We start from the raw sequence: 21,252 nt of genomic DNA, 5'->3' as shown, positions 1-21,252 counted from the left end.
CTTAATAGTTCAAGTAGATAGTTAGAGATGCTTAATAGTTCAAGTAGATAGTTAGAGATGCTTAATAGTTCAAGTAGATAGTTAGATAGAGATGCTTAATAGTTCAAGTAGATAGTTAGAGATGCTTAATAGTTCAAGTAGATAGATAGAGATGCTTAATAGTTCAAGTAGATAGTTAGATAGAGATGCTTAATAGTTCAAGTAGATAGTTAGAGATGCTTAATAGTTCAAGTAGATAGATAGAGATGCTTAATAGTTCAAGTAGATAGATAGAGATGCTTAATAGTTCAAGTAGATAGTTAGAGATGCTTAATAGTTCAAGTAGATAGTTAGATAGAGATGCTTAATAGTTCAAGTAGATAGTTAGAGATGCTTAATAGTTCAAGTAGATAGTTAGAGATGCTTAATAGTTCAAGTAGATAGATAGAGATGCTTAATAGTTCAAGTAGATAGTTAGAGATGCTTAATAGTTCAAGTAGATAGTTAGAGATGCTTAATAGTTCAAGTAGATAGTTAGAGATGCTTAATAGTTCAAGTAGATAGTTAGAGATGCTTAATAGTTCAAGTAGATAGTTTGAGATGCTTAATAGTTCAAGTAGATAGTTAGAGATGCTTAATAGTTCAAGTAGATAGTTAGAGATGCTTAATAGTTCAAGTAGATAGTTAGAGATGCTTAATAGTTCAAGTAGATAGATAGATAGAGATGCTTAATAGTTCAAGTAGATAGTTAGATAGAGATGCTTAATAGTTCAAGTAGATAGTTAGAGATGCTTAATAGTTCAAGTAGATAGTTAGATAGAGATCCTTAATAGTTCAAGTAGATAGTTAGAGATGCTTAATAGTTCAAGTAGATAGTTAGATAGAGATCCTTAATAGTTCAAGTAGATAGTTAGAGATGCTTAATAGTTCAAGTAGATAGTTAGAGATGCTTAATAGTTCAAGTAGATAGTTAGAGATGCTTAATAGTTCAAGTAGATAGTTAGAGATGCTTAATAGTTCAAGTAGATAGTTAGATAGAGATCCTTAATAGTTCAAGTAGATAGTTAGAGATGCTTAATAGTTCAAGTAGATAGTTAGAGATGCTTAATAGTTCAAGTAGATAGTTAGATAGAGATGCTTAATAGTTCAAGTAGATAGTTAGATAGAGATCCTTAATAGTTCAAGTAGATAGTTAGAGATGCTTAATAGTTCAAGTAGATAGTTAGAGATGCTTAATAGTTCAAGTAGATAGTTAGATAGAGATGCTTAATAGTTCAAGTAGATAGTTAGATAGAGATGCTTAATAGTTCAAGTAGATAGTTAGAGATGCTTAATAGTTCAAGTAGATAGTTAGAGATGCTTAATAGTTCAAGTAGATAGTTAGATAGAGATGCTTAATAGTTCAAGTAGATAGTTAGAGATGCTTAATAGTTCAAGTAGATAGTTAGATAGAGATGCTTAATAGTTCAAGTAGATAGTTAGAGATGCTTAATAGTTCAAGTAGATAGTTAGAGATGCTTAATAGTTCAAGTAGATAGTTAGAGATGCTTAATAGTTCAAGTAGATAGTTAGAGATGCTTAATAGTTCAAGTAGATAGTTAGAGATGCTTAATAGTTCAAGTAGATAGTTAGAGATGCTTAATAGTTCAAGTAGATAGTTAGAGATGCTTAATAGTTCAAGTAGATAGTTAGAGATGCTTAATAGTTCAAGTAGATAGTTAGAGATGCTTAATAGTTCAAGTAGATAGTTTGAGATGCTTAATAGTTCAAGTAAATAGTTAGAGATGCTTAATAGTTCAAGTAGATAGTTAGATAGAGATGCTTAATAGTTCAAGTAGATAGTTTGAGATGCTTAATAGTTCAAGTAGATAGATAGAGATGCTTAATAGTTCAAGTAGATAGTTAGATAGAGATGCTTAATAGTTCAAGTAGATAGTTAGAGATGCTTAATAGTTCAAGTAGATAGTTTGAGATGCTTAATAGTTCAAGTAGATAGTTAGATAGAGATCCTTAATAGTTCATGTCATATTTATCTCAACGCATAGGTAGGTAGTAACTTTGTTGATCTGTAAAAAATAATTTTGGCCCTGAACTATTTTGTTGGCCTCAGGGAGACAAGTTGAACATTGATGATCTGTTCTCTGCACTCTCCAATAATGACAAAGGCCAAGAGCTAGAGACCAACTGTTCAGATGTCAACTCTGAGAAAGAAAGTGCAGATGATGATGACAGTCATGATCAGATTCTCCAGAGTTCACCAGTCAAACATACTAACCTTAAGAAGAAAGATGCAGCTGACCATGGAAATGATGATGATGTCACTGGTGGGGAGTCTTCTCAGGTTAGTGGACAGGCCATCAACATTTCATCCAACCCACTGACACTTATAGTTTTAAGCAGGTTTCAATCTAGATGACAAAACAAAATCATTAAAATTTCTTTCACCATCTTAATTGCATGTAACCAATTGACTAGTTCGTCCTCAAATAAAAAAACAACATTTGACTTGATAAAGTAAATATAACAAAGTTTGATACTGTAGAACTTTGGTCTGTTGAATGGATTGAACAGCTTTTTAGTCTGATGTTCTCTTTCAGTATCTTGTAAACCTCAGCCTATGATGATATTAATTTATTAGATCCCTTAAGTTGTTAGAACAAGAATGACTAGATGATGTAGTTGACCTTCTTGGTATAAGAACTAATTATATAAGAAATAAACAGGATAATTGATGAGCATTGTAAAGCTATTCAGTAAACAACTGTATTTAATACCTGTCAACTAATGTCCATCTCCAGTGTGAGGCCAGTACACAAGCTGAACTAGAGTCTGAGACAGAGACAGACTTTGTACAGGAGAAAAAGCTGGAGAATAAAACTTCAGTAAGTAACTACACTCACAGATTTTATCAATATAGTTCATCCATCATGGTTCGATGATGACCACTTTTGTCATACAGGGGGCTGAGGGCTTTGCACTGGGGTTTTGTACCTCTTCATGTGGCTGATGAGACCTATGTGAGCCCAGAATGTTCGACTGCACACTGGGCAGGTTATTCCAGCTGGAGCTAGTGTCATCCGCCATGCTTTTTTTTCTCTCTTTTCTTCTGCCAGTGCTGTTCTCTTGTCCTCTACGATTTGTGTGCCAGTTTTCTCTGCGCAACACCATTATGCTCTGTCATGTGCTTCTGTCTTCCCAGGTGGCTGGTTCAATGCTGAAGGCTTTCAGAGAAGCTTTGAGTGTGTCCCTAAAGGGTTTTCTTTGTCCACCTTGTGATCACTTCCCTTCCCTTAATTGGCCATACAGGAGTCAGGACAGCAAATTTTTTTTTTTTTGCTTAATGTTTTGTTTTTTCTTTAGATTCACCAGTTCACTAACAATTTTCTTTGACATTTTATTTGATAATTTTTTTTTATTAATCTTTCATTTCTGAGTAAACATTTACTTGCATTCTTTTCTTGTTCTTCTAGCTTGATGAAGAGTTTCTTACAGAGTCTCATACTGATTCATTGCTGGATCAATCAGAAATAGCTGAGCACATTACAGAACACATGTCTGACAATACATCAGAGACTCTGACCTCCATTATGCAGGGCATCACTCCTTCCTCCATGCCTCCCACTCTGCTGACCACTGAAGCAGACCAGCCTGGCACTTCTAGTGGCCCACAGTATGTGGTAGTTAAAGGATATACTTGCCTGTCCAGTGAAACTGGTCAACCTACTCTGGTCAATGTGGCAGTGGACAAAGACTCCTTGTTAAAAATGTTGGCTTCCTTTGGTGGTAGTGGTGTACAGCTGATAGCAGGAGACATGGACACTCTGAATATTTCCTTGGACAGTAAATCTTGTATGATTTCTGTGGCACCTGAACAGTTGAGTGACTTTGCTGGTCTTGCCAGTGTTTGTGCCATAACAGATGGGTCAACTCTGGGCCCAGCTGATGGAGACTCAACATGCTTGGAAGAAGAATCTAAAGCTAACTCTACATTGGAAACTGCCAAGAACAAAGAGACAGTGAACAAACAGAATAAGTTTGCTACACTCTCTATAGATGCTCTAAGCATGGGGAGATCTCCCCACAATGTGGACACTAGCCCACCCAAGGAACTGTTATCGCCTTCATTCGCATCCAATCCTAAAGTCTCTCCCCCACTGCCATCCTCCGCTCATCTCATTGCATTTAAAACAAATATCCTGTCCAGTGACCAGGTAGAAACTCCACAGGATACTGCTGGTCACTCCAAGGTAGACATGACCAGAGACACTTTGTCCCCAATAGAGCATTTCTGTGACTCTAGTGATGTAGGCATGGAGATATTCCCAGAAGTCCCTGAGACCTCACAACAAATACACACTGAACCAGATACAAGCAGTAAGACACAAGAAAGTCAGATCAAAAGTGTGACTATGGATATACAGTCTAACAACTCAGAAGCTTGTGACCACATCAAATTGGAGTATTCCCCGGTAGAGCAGATAGCAGAGAAACACAAAAAGTAAGTTGTATTCACATCAAATAATTGTAAAGTCTTACCATGAAAGTTACCTTTATTGAAATTTAGTGCTATATAAATAGTGCCAGTTTTTAGTGGCTCCTGAAAATGGGTAAACTACTATCATAGTTTTGTGTGGTCTTCTTCTAGTGACCAGGAATAAAAGATTGGCTATTCTCCAACCCTTTTGTCCTTACGTGATCATTCAATAACATTCTTTAGGTATGCTCACACTGAACCATGTTTCCAAAGACAAATGTTCATTCATTATGAATTTGTTTGAAAACACAAACTCTCTTTGTAATCTTTTTTTCTGCTATGTATCAATATTTTGTAGTTTCACTTCTTTAGTTGTACCTTGAGTTTTTGAATGAAATGAAATGAGAAACAAGAAAAATAAAAAATATTTTTTTTATAAACAAAGCTTATATTGTATCAATTAGTTTCGATCAGTCATGTCATTTGTAATAGATGTAGACTAACAATCAAATAAATCTATGTGATTACAAAAATTTTTACCAGTTGTTTTTGTTTAGCGCAATTTCATGCTATTAGCTTTCTCACTATACTACCATCTTATCACTTGTCTGGACTAGTTGGGAAAGTGGTGGGGGGAGAGAGAGATAGGGATATCTCTTATCTTATCTTATATAATACAGACGTTACTTCAAAAAAGAAGATGATTACGTCCTACGCGTCATGCATTTATTCATGCATATTAACCAATGACTTAAATTCAGCCAAGTCACTGGTTTTCCTGGCTAGCTCAGGCAACCCATTCCATGCTCTAATAGCACTAGGGAAGAAGGAGTGTTTGTACAAATTTGTCCTAGCATATGGGTGAATATTATACCATGATCCCTTTTTAAATGCTTATTTAACCACCACATCATTCATATATATATATATATATATATATATATACAATTTCTTTCTCTTGTTTGAGATACTTAACAAATAATTAATTACCAATAATTAATTAACTACCGGTAATTGGTTGTTGTTTTTTTATGATTCTTTTGTTTTGTCAGGTAAAAGAAATAATAGTGCAAAATTGTATCTTGATGGGCAGGGGCGGACTGGGTGTCAAAATCGGCCCGGGCATTTCTATAAAATTCGGCCCACAAATTCTCTATCATGTGATGGGCATCCATGTCTAGGTGTATCGGTCTTTAAAAATCATTGTTAAGTTTGATAATGTATCGATATGCATGCATACAGTGAACTCTATTATATCTTAATTAGCAATATAGCGTCTTTTTAAATCAGCAATTATGTAGGCCAGTGCTTCCCAAACTTTTTTGTCTCGTAGACCCCTTGCCATATTTTCTGGTTTTTGGTAGACTCCCTGTTAACTTATATTGCAAATTCATCAATTCCATTTTTTTCAAACGTATTTCTAACTGTAGTGAGTCGAATAGAGAATATGTAATTTAAAGCTACTTTGTAAGTTAGAAAGATCTATCTTTTTTATTGATAAAGTCACATTTAAACCAATTCGAATAACAATTAATATGAATTACAGGAATCAACAAACACACTGGAAATGTGTTGCTACTGATATTGTTTCATATAGGGATTTTTTTTTGTTCTATGAAGTAATCTCCGAAACATAAATATTAATTAATTTACTAATTTGCCATTGTACAAGTTTTCGCAATGAACATTTTCTCGTTTATTTCTTGATCCTTCACGTGTGGCTCAAATATTGTTTTTAATAACAGGAGAAGGGGCAAAGCCGAGTAACTGGAGCCTAAACCAGTAAGATTCTGGCAGGAGGAACTCATTAGCCTTGACTTGCAACCAGCCTAGCAGAAGGAAAACTGAATTCAAACCTCTGCTGCCTTGTAGCTATACCTAAACATGGGAAAGTTTTCGTCCGTCAACCTTAAGGGAAAATAAGGAGCCGGCGATCCTTGGGCAATTTGCAGCACACAACACTAAACCTTGTCAGAGCTTACGATACAGCTGATCCCAAACTGTATATTTGTTTGCAAAGAATTACATAAGAAGCTTTTATAACTCGTACTCCGATGTGCCCTTGAACTGTATTGTTGCTTAAAGTATTCGTTTAATAATATCGTCGGTTTGGGTAGGTTTGTGTAAAACAAGTTTTTAAGAATACGTCAACGGCTGATAAAATCAATGTTTTATCTATAGTGTTTCCATAATTGGCTATAAGTTGAGAGAATTTGTAGGACGCTCACAAACAACCATCTTCTCTACATGATGTTGAAGATATCTTGTGGGTCTATTCTGAACTTTATTTTTTAGAATTCGAAAGTTTTTCAAACCTTTTACTTTTTATCATGGCAGATGCGTCTCAAATGATCCTACAGAGTAATTAGTTTGATATCGCCATAAAAAGGTACTTAGGCAACCGCTTATTTGACAAGGAAGGAATGAAGCCCAGGTTTAAATAATCAACGCAGTACAGTCTACATTTCTTTTTGTTAAACATTAGTTACATGTAGACAACATTAAGCTTTTTAAATAAGTATTGAAATTAAATACAACAATGATCGTTTGAATAGCAGGGTAAATATGTAAAGGATTAACTAAGTTACAAATCATATATTAGTGTACGAAATAATTACATTAATGGGATTGAAAATTAAAGTCACGACCTGCTTAAATGAAATCCATTATCAAAGACCCCCTTGGACATCTCATAGACCCCCAATTAATTTTTTCACTTTCGTAGACACCTTGGAAGTCTTTGTAGACCCCTGGGGGTCTATATAGACCACTTTTGGAATCACTGATGTAGGCCCTAAAAAGATGAAGCCTACTAGTAGCACTGTCTACATTCTACATTTTATTTTCGGATAATGTGTTTGGTTAAAAGAGTATTACATTGTAATGTCTGTGAAAGACTTTTTGTTTAAACACGACGCTCAGAGGGCCTTTTATAAAAAAAATAATAATAACCTAATAAGGATATTATAAAACCTTTAACAACTTGATATGTGCCATAGTGACTTCGATCAGGCATTTCGGTGGCCCTACCGGCCCATTTGGGTACCGGCCCACCGGGCATTTGCCCAAATGCCCATATAGCCAGTCTGCCCCTGTTGATGGGTGTGGTAAGGTTTGTGTACAAACTTTTTACTAGTCAGACAGAGAGAGTTGATGTAAGCTTTGTAAAAATGTTTTTAAAAATTCACCTTTTGGTTGGTTACAATATATAGGATAAAATGTGCTAACATAATAAACTGCTGTCCTTTTCTGTTTTGACTTTTGTAGTAGAAAAGTGGTATTTCTTTGCTAGACAAATTCTGTAATTATAACCCACTTTTACAGAAGTACAGACATTTTCAAACTATTTTGGCTTTTATTTATTAGGGTAGCCTCCCCTGTGAACAATGATCAGGCATAACAATAATTTGATTGGTCTAGATACTTGAACATACTTTTGTTTCTTCCTGCCAGGTATTCCAGAAAGCGTGTATCAGGAGCTGACCCATCACTAGTGAGGACTGGAAAGCGAGTCAGAAAAGCTCTAGTTAGAGTCAGCATGTGAGTAGGATTGTGTCAAGTTGATGGCATTGATTGTAAAGTTTCAAATTCGTTGAATGGACTTGTCAACCCAGAATGGACTAGTGATACTCTTGTATTTTCTAAACTTCTTCTATTTCTGCCCCAACTAAATCCATGGAGCTAAACACTTGGCTGGAGAAGACAGACAGTTCAAACTGTGGGGATGGATTGATGGGGTAGTGGTCAGCACAGAGCAGATGATGGAAATAGTTTTCTCTAAACTGAACCCATCTTTGAGTGGATACATTTGTTTTGATCACAGATTTAGTATGTAAACTTAGATCTAGATTGAGCCAAAGTTTAGTTCATGATCAGTATAGGGTATATTAGGTAAAAAAACATTTAATTGAATGGTAGTTCCGTAACATCAATGCATTTTCAGAAATAAAGTGAAAATATGGAAAAGCTGAACACCATTTGATATCAAAGTATGTATGTCTCTTTTTTACATCTTACCTATAACATACACACTGAGCTTCTGGCCTTTATCCTTACTTTATATAGACATTTCTAAAATAAGAAATGTTCCATAAATACCATTCAGAACAAAGATATATATATTGCCTTAACCCGATTGTACTCTTGCTATAGAGCTGTTCAAATAGATTGTTCTTTACCTATTAGCCTTGTAACATGAGAACTAGGACACCAAGAGTTCTCAATGTTTGAACTATCACTTTCACTTTGGAGTCTTGAGTTGTGTTAGAGACACAAGGTCATTCAGAAGTGTCTCAGAGAATCTCCCTCCCCTCAATAGGAGTGAAAGACTTCTTTCTTCTAGCATGGCACAGACTAATCATCAAGATATCTTTCAATGTTGACCTATTGGGAACATGAGGTTGATTACAAATGACAGACTTGTAGTGCAGCCTAAGATGACCTGCACTGTTAGTGATCATGATTCGTTTTGTTATGTTCTGACACTTCTCTTCACCACTCATTGAGTTGCTTGTTCTAGTCAGTGAAAACACTGAATCATTTCATTTTTTTCTATTCTAATTAATGAGACACTTCTAGGGGAAGGGATTTTAGTCATTTCCTTAATTAACATTGTAGGTGGGGAGAGTGAACGGGGTTTGACCTCTGTTACAGTGCTGACCATCTGAAGTGCTGACCATTTGACCAGCCAGTGATATGTAATAGGAGATTTGAATAGGATGTACCTTGGTGGCAAAGTATCTACTAAATTGAACCCTTGGTGATTTGACTGAATGTACATATTGAGTGGATAACATATAAACATATCATGACATATAGACTACAGTGTGTTGAAGATAATGAACTTAACTTGTATCAGATCTCTGTCTGATTGCTAGCTACAACATTAAGTATAGCTGAAGAGTCAGGACTAAGTTAAAATTAAAGGTTGAGTTAGTATGACAAATGTTAGGGTTAGGGTTAATATATTTAGTGTAGAATTACAAGTGTGTCAATGTTGTTTAGTCTAGACCTATTTATTACCTCACTATCTAATGCGTGTGTGTGTGTGTGTGAGCCACTGCTAAAGAGTCACATTTTTTATTATTGGGTTCTGGTTGCTGTAAAATATGATTCCTTGATGACCTCTATTAAAAATATTGACCTTAAAGTTGCTATTGTGACCTGTACCATATTGTTGTATTATGTCTGCACACATTTCCTTTCTGTTGATGTTGTCTTGAAACAAATGTACAGTCAATACAATTATTTATAAGAACCACTTTCTTCTTGTCTCATTTGATATGTGTGTGTGTCAATGTCTCCAAGATTGGTCTGTAGTGTACATAGGAAGTTTCTTGAAATCACATTGGATCCTAAAACATTTCATACACAAACATACAAACACAAACATAATACAGAGACAAACATAATACAGAGACAAACTAGTTCAGAATACAACACATTTGAGTTGTTTTCCCTAAAAGACAAGAGTACAAACTGGGCACCTACATAGGTTTAGTTTATTGTACCTGAACTATTTACAAACATATTTGAATTTTGTCTTGACTCACAGTGCGATATTAAATCTAATACTTAGTTTTGAATCACTTGTTGTTTTCATTCAACTCTACTAAGAGATGATTGGTCTCCTTCCAATGTATTTGCATATATATTGTCTCATCGGATTAGTTTTGACTTTGACACAGCAACTCCCTCAGTGTACTAAGCTGATACTTTTGACTATCATTGCGTTTGTATGTCAAATGAGTAAAAAGTTTTTGTTTAAAAATTATCAATATTCCTATCTGCAACCTAGGGTATTCAATTCCACTCATACATAATAGTTTATTGATTTTTCCAGAGAGATACAAAAAAAATACCTCCGGAATAACTCCCGTTTATTTTGAACTCTGCTTCAAGATAACTTATGCATTTCTATATTGTGTTCAACCAGGTTCATTCCCTTGTGTCATCAAACAAAGGCGCTTGAATCCTGTACATTAATTCAAAGCTCTCTCTCTCTGTGTTCACAGCGCATAGAGTTGTACAAAAACATATTTCAAACAGCATGATATGTGTCTCCATAGCTACAGAAACACACTCCAGCGAGATGATTACTCTAGTTTTAAACCATACAGTTTTTATCAATAGACGACGGAATCTAATGAATTTCAAACTATTAATTTAGTTTAACCTACAGAACTTACAATTGTCTTTGAGGCAGTGTGTTTAGATTGCATTGAAGCTAGATTTGTTCAAGGTATACATTTAACTGCTCTAAGGAAAGATTTCTAAGCGAGGAAATCTTTGTTCTGAACTTGTTAGACATTTGTAATTGAAGGAAATATATAAAAAGGAAAACATGATCTAAAAAACAACAAACTTGATTTTATTATAAAATGGTAAACAATCGTTCTTTAAGAAATGTCAAAATACATATATTTTATTGTACAATTGTTGACATGTAGTTAAAGGGTAGACTGATCAAATACACATCTACTAAAACATTTCTATGAACTGGTTTACATCTGAGACATTCGTTTGAAAATGACAATTATATTGACATGATTTGACTATATACATGGTTGCAAAAACTAATAATAATATTCAGAAGTTCTTAAGAAAAAGAACAAACTCTCAGGTATCTACAAATGTATGGGTACCCTTTCGTTCCATTTTGTAACTAACAAACCCATTGTGTTGCTACGTGAACAAACTGATGCTGACACCGACAGTAGAGTAACAGGCAGGATTTATTGCACGGGCTCAGTGCACAAGAGGGTCTGAATTCCTACAATTTTAAGCCAAGGGGATCAGCATCCGCGACAATGCGATTCTTGATAACAACAATGCATAAACTAACTATTGGTTCCATCTAGCGATGCATACATTTTAGAAAAAATCTAAAAGGTGAACTGCATGAGGGGTGGGGAGTCATCAGTATTATCTACATGGCGCCGTGTCCCTTGGGCTAGGGTTCAATCGTTTCTTTGTTTCACTATGGACAACACAGACCTATATATTTCTAGTGCAATACGAACAGACTGAATGCAGTTCACCTGACATGGACTGGTAGAAGAACTGAGAGCACTCTGAATGCAGTTCACCTGACATAGACTGGTACAAGAAGTGAGAGCACTCTGAATGCAGTTCACCTGACATAGACTGGTACAAGAAGTGAGAGCACTCTGAATGCAGTTCAACTGACATGGACTGGTACAAGAAGTGAGAGCACTCTGAATGCAGTTCACCTGACATGGACTGGTACAAGAACTGAGAGCACTCTGAATGCAGTTCAACTGACATGGACTGGTACAAGAACTGAGAGCACTCTGAATGCAGTTCAACTGACATGGACTGGTACAAGAAGTGAGAGCACTCTGAATGCAGTTCACCTGACATGGACTGGTACAAGAAGTGAGAGCACTCTGAATGCAGTTCACCTGACATGGACTGGTAGAAGAACTGAGAGCACTCTGAATGCAGTTCAACTGACATGGACTGGTACAAGAACTGAGAGCACTCTGAATGCAGTTCACCTGACATGGACTGGTACAAGAACTGAGAGCACTCTGAATGCAGTTCACCTGACATGGACTGGTAGAAGAACTGAGAGCACTCTGAATGCAGTTCAACTGACATGGACTGGTACAAGAAGTGAGAGCACTCTGAATGCAGTTCACCTGACATGGACTGGTACAAGAAGTGAGAGCACTCTGAATGCAGTTCACCTGACATGGACTGGTACAAGAACTGAGAGCACTCTGAATGCAGTTCACCTGACATGGACTGATACAAGAACTGAGAGCACTCTGAATGCAGTTCAACTGACATGGACTGGTAGAAGAACTGAGAGCACTCTGAATGCAGTTCAACTGACATGGACTGGTACAAGAAGTGAGAGCACTCTGAATGCAGTTCACCTGACATGGACTGGTACAAGAAGTGAGAGCACTCTGAATGCAGTTCACCTGACATGGACTGGTACAAGAACTGAGAGCACTCTGAATGCAGTTCACCTGACATGGACTGGTACAAGAACTGAGAGCACTCTGAATGCAGTTCACCTGACATGGACTGGTACAAGAACTGAGAGCACTCTGAATGCAGTTCACCTGACATGGACTGGTACAAGAAGTGAGAGCACTCTGAATGCAGTTCACCTGACATGGACTGGTACAAGAACTGAGAGCACTCTGAATGCAGTTCACCTGACATGGACTGGTACAAGAACTGAGAGCACTCTGAATGCAGTTCACCTGACATGGACTGGTACAAGAACTGAGAGCACTCTGAATGCAGTTCACCTGACATAGACTGGTACAAGAACTGAGAGCACTCTGAATGCAGTTCACCTGACATGGACTGGTACAAGAACTGAGAGCACTCTGAATGCAGTTCACCTGACATAGACTGGTACAAGAACTGAGAGCACTCTGAATGCAGTTCACCTGACATGGACTGGTACAAGAAGTGAGAGCACTCTGAATGCAGTTCACCTGACATAGACTGGTACAAGAACTGAGAGCACTCTGAATGCAGTTCACCTGACATGGACTGGTACAAGAACTGAGAGCACTCTGAATGCAGTTCACCTGACATGGACTGGTACAAGAACTGAGAGCACTCTGAATGCAGTTCACCTGACATAGACTGGTACAAGAACTGAGAGCACTCTGAATGCAGTTCACCTGACATGGACTGGTACAAGAACTGAGAGCACTCTGAATGCAGTTCACCTGACATGGACTGGTACAAGAACTGAGAGCACTCTGAATGCAGTTCACCTGACATAGACTGGTACAAGAACTGAGAGCACTCTGAATGCAGTTCACCTGACATAGACTGGTACAAGAACTGAGAGCACTCTGAATGCAGTTCACCTGACATGGACTGGTACAAGAACTGAGAGCACTCTGAATGCAGTTCACCTGACATAGACTGGTACAAGAACTGAGAGCACTCTGAATGCAGTTCACCTGACATGGACTGGTACAAGAACTGAGAGCACTCTGAATGCAGTTCACCTGACATGGACTGGTAATAGAACTGAGAGCACTCTGAATGCAGTTCACCTGACATGGACTGGTACAAGAACTGAGAGCACTCTGAATGCAGTTCACCTGACATGGACTGGTACAAGAACTGAGAGCACTCTGAATGCAGTTCACCTGACATGGACTGGTACAAGAAGTGAGAGCACTCTGAATGCAGTTCACCTGACATGGACTGGTACAAGAAGTGAGAGCACTCTGAATGCAGTTCACCTGACATGGACTGGTACAAGAACTGAGAGCACTCTGAATGCAGTTCACCTGACATGGACTGGTACAAGAACTGAGAGCACTCTGAATGCAGTTCACCTGACATGGACTGGTACAAGAAGTGAGAGCACTCTGAATGCAGTTCACCTGACATGGACTGGTACAAGAACTGAGAGCACTCTGAATGCAGTTCACCTGACATGGACTGGTACAAGAACTGAGAGCACTCTGAATGCAGTTCACCTGACATGGACTGGTACAAGAACTGAGAGCACTCTGAATGCAGTTCACCTGACATGGACTGGTACAAGAACTGAGAGCACTCTGAATGCAGTTCAACTGACATAGACTGGTACAAGAAGTGAGAGCACTCTGAATGCAGTTCACCTGACATGGACTGGTACAAGAACTGAGAGCACTCTGAATGCAGTTCACCTGACATGGACTGGTACAAGAACTGAGAGCACTCTGAATGCAGTTCAACTGACATCGACTGGTACAAGAAGTGAGAGCACTCTGAATGCAGTTCACCTGACATAGACTGGTACAAGAACTGAGAGCACTCTGAATGCAGTTCACCTGACATGGACTGGTACAAGAACTGAGAGCACTCTGAATGCAGTTCACCTGACATAGACTGGTACAAGAACTGAGAGCACTCTGAATGCAGTTCACCTGACATGGACTGGTACAAGAAGTGAGAGCACTCTGAATGCAGTTCACCTGACATGGACTGGTACAAGAACTGAGAGCACTCTGAATGCAGTTCACCTGACATAGACTGGTACAAGAAGTGAGAGCACTCTGAATGCAGTTCACCTGACATAGACTGGTACAAGAAGTGAGAGCACTCTGAATGCAGTTCACCTGACATAGACTGGTACAAGAACTGAGAGCACTCTGAATGCAGTTCACCTGACATGGACTGGTACAAGAAGTGAGAGCACTCTGAATGCAGTTCACCTGACATAGACTGGTACAAGAACTGAGAGCACTCTGAATGCAGTTCACCTGACATAGACTGGTACAAGAACTGAGAGCACTCTGAATGCAGTTCACCTGACATAGACTGGTACAAGAACTGAGAGCACTCTGAATGCAGTTCACCTGACATAGACTGGTACAAGAACTGAGAGCACTCTGAATGCAGTTCACCTGACATAGACTGGTACAAGAACTGAGAGCACTCTGAATGCAGTTCACCTGACATGGACTGGTACAAGAACTGAGAGCACTCTGAATGCAGTTCACCTGACATAGACTGGTACAAGAACTGAGAGCACTCTGAATGCAGTTCACCTGACATGGACTGGTACAAGAACTGAGAGCACTCTCCTAGTATTCTTATGCGATGAACCTATTACCAACAAAACGACAAAGTAATTACGTTTGAGTTTAGGCTTAAAGTCCGATAACTCAATGAGTTGCAAGATCAAACTCAACATGTTGATCATTTAATAATTGATACATAATAGGGCATTCTAGCATTCTTAATTCAATAGCTTAGGGTCAAAACATGATTGATATCTATAACAACTATCCAGAACTTTTCATGAATATGACCTATCATAATTAATGACTTGATTTTTCTAAGGTAAATCCACTACAATGGTTTGAGCAGACAATGAATGAAACAGATACAATCCGATTTAGCCTCATCAGATCCTCACTAAATAGATCAGTTTCCATGTCCTCACCAGGGCCGGCCTAGGGACGATTTGATCGATTGCTCAATGTGGGCCCCGAGCCTGGCAGGGGCCCCGCAATTTACATTTAGAATATCACTATCATCAGCACTATCATTGATGGCTCTTATCACAGGCTTTTAAAGATGTAGGACTTAATGGGTTAACATATTAAAGTGTATCGTACGATTGACTTCACTTCACTGGCACCTATTGCATTTGAGTTGCTTCCTATACATATTGTATAATAAATTTTGATATAATGATATAATTAATTAATTTAAAAAAATGAGAAGAGGGGCCTCGCAAGCATCCATTAAATTGGGCCCCGCAATAGGGAAGGCTGCCCTTAGTTCTCACAACAATATATTAGAAGAACAACATTTCTGCTAAACACAAACTCAATATACAACAATTATAGTAAACTAGTAGCTACTAAGACAATTGTGTACAAGTAAACTTGAACAAAGCATGTATTAACATATTCAAGTTGGACATTATCTACTAAACGTTCTTATGTACAAACAGGCTATACATAAAAACAGGAGATTAAAACTACTACTATTATTGTTTCTCATCTAGTACAGAAAACACATGCAACTATTTTAGTGACACCAGATATTAACATGCCTTATAAATACACAAATAAATATAGTCAAATATTTATATTGATATTATTGGAATGGACTACACAAAACTATGTACTGTAAAAGAACAGAAAGGTATTTTAAAAAGTATGCATTGCCCTGCATACATGTTTACAAATTAAATCTTGATACTGGCCTATCACTAACAGGCGTTTTTATAAGTATATAGTTCTAAAGTTAGATTTTATTAAAGGTGTATATCAAAACAATTAAAAATTAAATGAAGCAATTTTTAAAACGAGATTTCTAAAGAGTTTGGAACTTGGAACTTTTGGTCGTCTGCAACTTCCACCCAAAATCTGGCCAAAACGATTTTTTTTTTGGTTCACGTCGATTAATCATTAGTGTGTAATGTCATCTCATTAAGTCTGACAAACTGATCACAAAAATCACATCAATCAAATAGTGTTCTAGAACAGTCTGCTTTTTACTCGACTCGAAACTCGCTTTAACAACTGAAAACAAGCCTGCACATCAAGCCAATCTCAGAAGTGTGTGTGTATTTGTAGGCATGTGTTGGGACTAGAGTGTGGGAAAAGTTTCAGAAAAGTTATCGATTTTTATCAGCAGTAGTCCATAAAACATGATAAAAAACTTTCTTTGGCAAGATTGAAAGAAACATAAAGTACACAACTCATTTTGTGACCTAAAACCTTCAAGACATGGTAAAGAACACGTCTCACTTGCACAGCATTGACCTAAAACCTTCAGGACATGGTAAAGAACACGTCTCACTTGCACAGCATTGACCTAAAACCTTCAGGACATGGTAAAGAACACGTCTCACTTGCACAGCATTGACCTAAAACCTTCAGGACATGGTAAAGAACACGTCTCACTTGCACAGCATTGACCTAAAACCTTCTAGACATGGTAAAGAACACGTCTCACTTGCACAGCATTGACCTAAAACCTTCAGGACATGGTAAAGAACACGTCTCACTTGCACAGCATTGACCTAAAACCTTCAGGACATGGTAAAGAACACGTCTCACTTGCACAGCATTGACCTAAAACCTTCTAGACATGGTAAAGAACACGTCTCACTGGCACAGCATTGACCTAAAACCTTCTAGACATGGTAAAGAATACGTCTCACTTGCACAACATTGACCTAAAACCTTCTAGACATGGTAAAGAACACGTCTCACTTGCACAGCATTGACCTAAAACCTTCAGGACATGGTAAAGAACACGTCTCACTGGCACAGCATTGACCTAAAACCTTCTAGACATGGTAAAGAACACGTCTCACTTGCACAGCATTGACCTAAAACCTTCAGGACATGGTAAAGAATACGTCTCACTTGCACAGCATTGACCTAAAACCTTCTAGACATGGTAAAGAACACGTCTCACTGGCACAGCATTGACCTAAAACCTTCTAGACATGGTAAAGAACACGTCTCACTTGCACAGCATTGACCTAAAACCTTCTAGACATGGTAAAGAACACGTCTCACTTGCACAGCATTGACCTAAAACCTTCAGGACATGGTAAAGAACACGTCTCACTTGCACAGCATTGACCTAAAACCTTCTAGACATGGTAAAGAACACGTCGTACTTGCACAACATTGACCTAAAACCTTCAGGACATGGTAAAGAACACGTCTCACTTGCACAGCATTGACCTAAAACCTTCTAGACATGGTAAAGAACACGTCTCACTTGCACAGCATTGACCTAAAACCTTCTAGACATGGTAAAGAACACGTCTCACTTGCACAGCATTGACCTAAAACCTTCAGGACATGGTAAAGAATACGTCTCACTTGCACAGCATTGAACTAAAAAGTAGACCTAGGAAACCGTAACAAATGAACAGAAGACTTAATGGACTTTCTAAATGATGTCTAGCAATACAAAGCCTACACATAAAGAAGACATTGGCCTTTTAAAATGATACCTATCAATACTAGAGGTTTCAGTCAATGCATAAACAAATATCAATATAACTTGGACCAGCAATATGCACACATTTAGTCGAGTATTGATTGCGTGCTATTTTCGATGCTTAAAGGAGCTACAAGCATGAAATATTTAAAGAACGTGATCATGATTTGATTCAAGATGAAGCAGAACAAAAAAAAAATCGTGAGCATGTCATCATCTCTTTTTGTTCAAACGAAATAAATAATTTCAAAACAAAAACACATCTTGACATTTAGTGACAGTTAGTGACGGCACTATTGATTTTCAAAGCATGAAACTGTGCAGTTAAATTGATTTTAGTGGTAAAGTGCAACCAGGAGAACAAAACATTGGCCTTCCAATTTGTCAATCATGTCATGAGAAATCTATTTATAAATCATTATGGAATGATAATCATTAAATACATGTTAGTGAGCAGTCTGCAAGCATCGCTTTCTATAAATAGACATTCGTGACGGACTGAAAAAGCTCAGTTCAAGATGTAAACAATCTCCTAAGCAGAGAGTCACGTCACTAAGACTCACATCATTCACTCACGTCACTCAGTCACGTCACTAAGACTCAGGTCATTGAGGGTCACGCCACTAAGACTCACGTCATTGAGAGTCACGCCACTAAGACTCACGTCATTGATGGTCACGCCACTAAGACTCATGTCACTGAGAGTCACGCCACTAAAACTCACGTCATTGAGAGTCACGCCACTAAGACTCATGTCACTGAGAGTCACGCCACTAAGACTCACGTCTTTGAGAGTCACGCCACTAAGACTCATGTCACTGAGAGTCACGCCACTAAAACTCACGTCATTGAGAGTCACGCCACTAAGATTCATGTCAATGAGAGTCACGCCACTAAAACTCACGTCATTAAGAGTCACGCCACTAAAACTCACGTCATTGAGAGTCATGCCACTAAAACTCACGTCATTGAGAGTCACGCCACTAAAACTCACGTCATTGAGAGTCACGCCACTAAGACTCACGTCAATGAGAGTCACGCCACTAAGACTCATGTCACTGAGAGTCACGCCACTAAAACTCACGTCATTGAGAGTCACGCCACTAAGACTCACGTCATTGAGAGTCACGCCACTAAGACTCACGTCATTGAGAGTCACGCCACTAAGACTCATGTCACTGAGAGTCACGCCACTAAAACTCACCTCATTGAGAGTCACGCCACTAAAACTCACGTCATTGAGAGTCACGCCACTAAACTCACGTCATTGAGAGTCATGCCACTAAAACTCACGTCATTGAGAGTCACGCCACTAAAACTCACGTCATTGAGAGTCACGCCACTAAGACTCACGTCAATGAGAGTCACGCCACTAAGACTCATGTCACTCAGAGTCACGCCACTAAAACTCACGTCATTGAGAGTCACGCCACTAAGACTCTCGTCATTGAGAGTCACGCCACTAAGACTCACGTTATTAAGAGTCACGCCACTAAGACTCACTAAAATTAATTTTACTGATTTAATAAAGTAGCTCTCTCTCGCATTTTCATAGTTTCAAATATTTTCAAACTTTTTTCAGCCATTTAACAAACATCACAACACTTGTTCGTGTGTACATATGTCTATAGGCTATACACACCGCCACCATACTTGTGTGTGTGTGTATGTATGTCTATGGGCTATAGACAAACACCACAGTTCAATCTCACAATTTAAAGAAAAAAAAAACACACCTAGAATGTAACTATCCACAGAGTCATACATTCAACGAAACAAACCATATGTCTAAATACCAACAAACACAACCAGCTGAACATACAAAGACAGTCTCGGTAACAATGATGTGTATTTCAAGACGTCTCTATCATGACAGCAAAGGCTAATCATGACAACACAGGCTAATCATGACATGACAACACAGGCTAATCATGACAACACAGGCTAATCCATGACAACACAGGCTAACCATGACAACAGAACCACATTCTGAGCTCTTGCGTACTTGATTCAACTCCGGGCTAGTTAAAACATGTTTCATGGCTAAAATTTATGGACCATTCATCGGGGTCTGAAAGGACATATTGAGAGATGCTTGGATAGTTCGGCCAGCCGAATATCTAGTTCATCCTCATTGATAGAACTCATATCTCAAGTGTTAAATAGTTTTTATGTCAAAATGATGCGAGGACATTATGAAGAGAAACAGAACATACAAAGTAAGAGAACAAGCCATCACTAAATACATGAGAGTTAAGTTTCCCTTTCAGAACTTGTGATATATAGGGCAGATATATGTTTCTTTGGCCAACGGTTAACGAGCAGGGTGTCATGTGGCCAGCACAACGACCAACCGTCCTTACTTTCCCCAACTAAAGTCAGGTACCCATTAGAGCTGGGACTCGGGGGCGCCCCGAAAATCCCATAATTCAATATCCCATTCTTCACCGAGATTCGAACCCAAGACTCCAGGTTTGGAAACCAAGCACTTAACCAGCGCGCCCCCAAATACATGATGTAGAATATAAAATATTTTTTAAAATGTGAACAAAAAATATTATGTCCTAAACATTTTGCTTTACAAAGAATGAATGTATGTAGACATTAAACTAGGTTATGTCCCGGAGCTTCAGTAACTTGCATGATAGAGTAGATAGAAAGAATAAAAGTAGAACTGATAATGACAGCGGTTGTATGTGTTGGCTTATAAGAGAGAAATAGAGAATACATTGAGAGGAAAAGATTGAATAAGAGACACAGAGAGAGAGAGAGACAGAAGTAATTATTGGAAAAAATAGCTTGTTGGGAAGAGATGAAAGAGCTTTAGACTAGTCTAAAAGCAGAGTAAGGTAAGTATTCGGATATTTACATTGTAGACCGGACTTAGTCAAGAAAAACAATGGGAATGTAATAGAGTAGAAAGAGGATCAACCAAAACATTATTTATTTCCTATTTCTTTGCCAACTTGTCACATTGCTGGTGGGACCTGGACTAGCGTGTCCTAGCGTGAGTACTGGAAATGCGCACAAACAGTTCAAAGATAAAAAAAAAAAAGCCAATCCATTTCCATATCTTCAATCCACAACTATCGATCAGTGGATCTTCCATCTTAATCAAAACTAGACCGAGATACGAGTTTTTTGTCCTTTGGTCTCCGCACTTCGCTCTGGCTCTTATCTTTTTGTTGACCAGCCTCCGACCAATGGCGTTGCACTCCGTGACGGGAGCTTCCGGATGCTACCTTGGAGGATGAGCTGCCCTGGGTGACGTCATCAACGTCGCGGGTTTTGCTGGCTTTGTTACTTCTCTCTTGGCGATTTTCTAG

At 38.2% G+C, this 21,252-nt stretch overlaps 2 protein-coding genes across 4 annotated transcripts in view; one reads left to right on the top strand and one right to left on the bottom strand.

Annotated features, from left to right (window-relative positions):
* Positions 1–9,710, top strand: part of LOC106070345 (zinc finger protein 236-like) — a 29,132-nt gene extending 19,422 nt beyond the window's left edge. For both annotated transcript variants that reach the window (XM_056035595.1, XM_056035596.1), the window contains exons 12-15: positions 2,090–2,320; positions 2,778–2,861; positions 3,450–4,477; positions 7,907–9,710. In XM_056035595.1, coding sequence (XP_055891570.1) covers positions 2,090–2,320; positions 2,778–2,861; positions 3,450–4,477; positions 7,907–7,997 — 1,434 coding nt within the window. In that variant the 3' untranslated portion in view covers positions 7,998–9,710. The remainder of the gene's footprint in view (positions 1–2,089; positions 2,321–2,777; positions 2,862–3,449; positions 4,478–7,906) is intronic.
* Positions 9,711–17,131: 7,421 nt separating this feature from the next.
* LOC106058012 (uncharacterized) overlaps positions 17,132–21,252 on the bottom strand; it is a 34,225-nt gene continuing 30,104 nt past the window's right edge. The window contains exons 4-5 of one of the 2 annotated variants that reach the window (XR_008779087.1): positions 17,620–21,248; positions 17,132–17,567 (exon numbers count right to left, since the gene is read on the bottom strand). Coding sequence is in view for 1 of the 2 variants with exons in the window: in XM_056036892.1 (XP_055892867.1) it covers positions 21,037–21,248 (212 nt within the window). In the remaining variant the exon portion in view is untranslated. Of the gene's footprint in view, positions 21,249–21,252 lie in introns of both variants that reach the window. The other variant, XM_056036892.1, reaches the window with a different exon arrangement.

The sequence above is a fragment of the Biomphalaria glabrata genome, chromosome 7 (genome assembly GCF_947242115.1).
Source record: "Biomphalaria glabrata chromosome 7, xgBioGlab47.1, whole genome shotgun sequence".
NCBI lineage: Eukaryota > Metazoa > Mollusca > Gastropoda > Planorbidae > Biomphalaria > Biomphalaria glabrata.
This window is presented reverse-complemented; position numbering and strand designations above follow the sequence as displayed.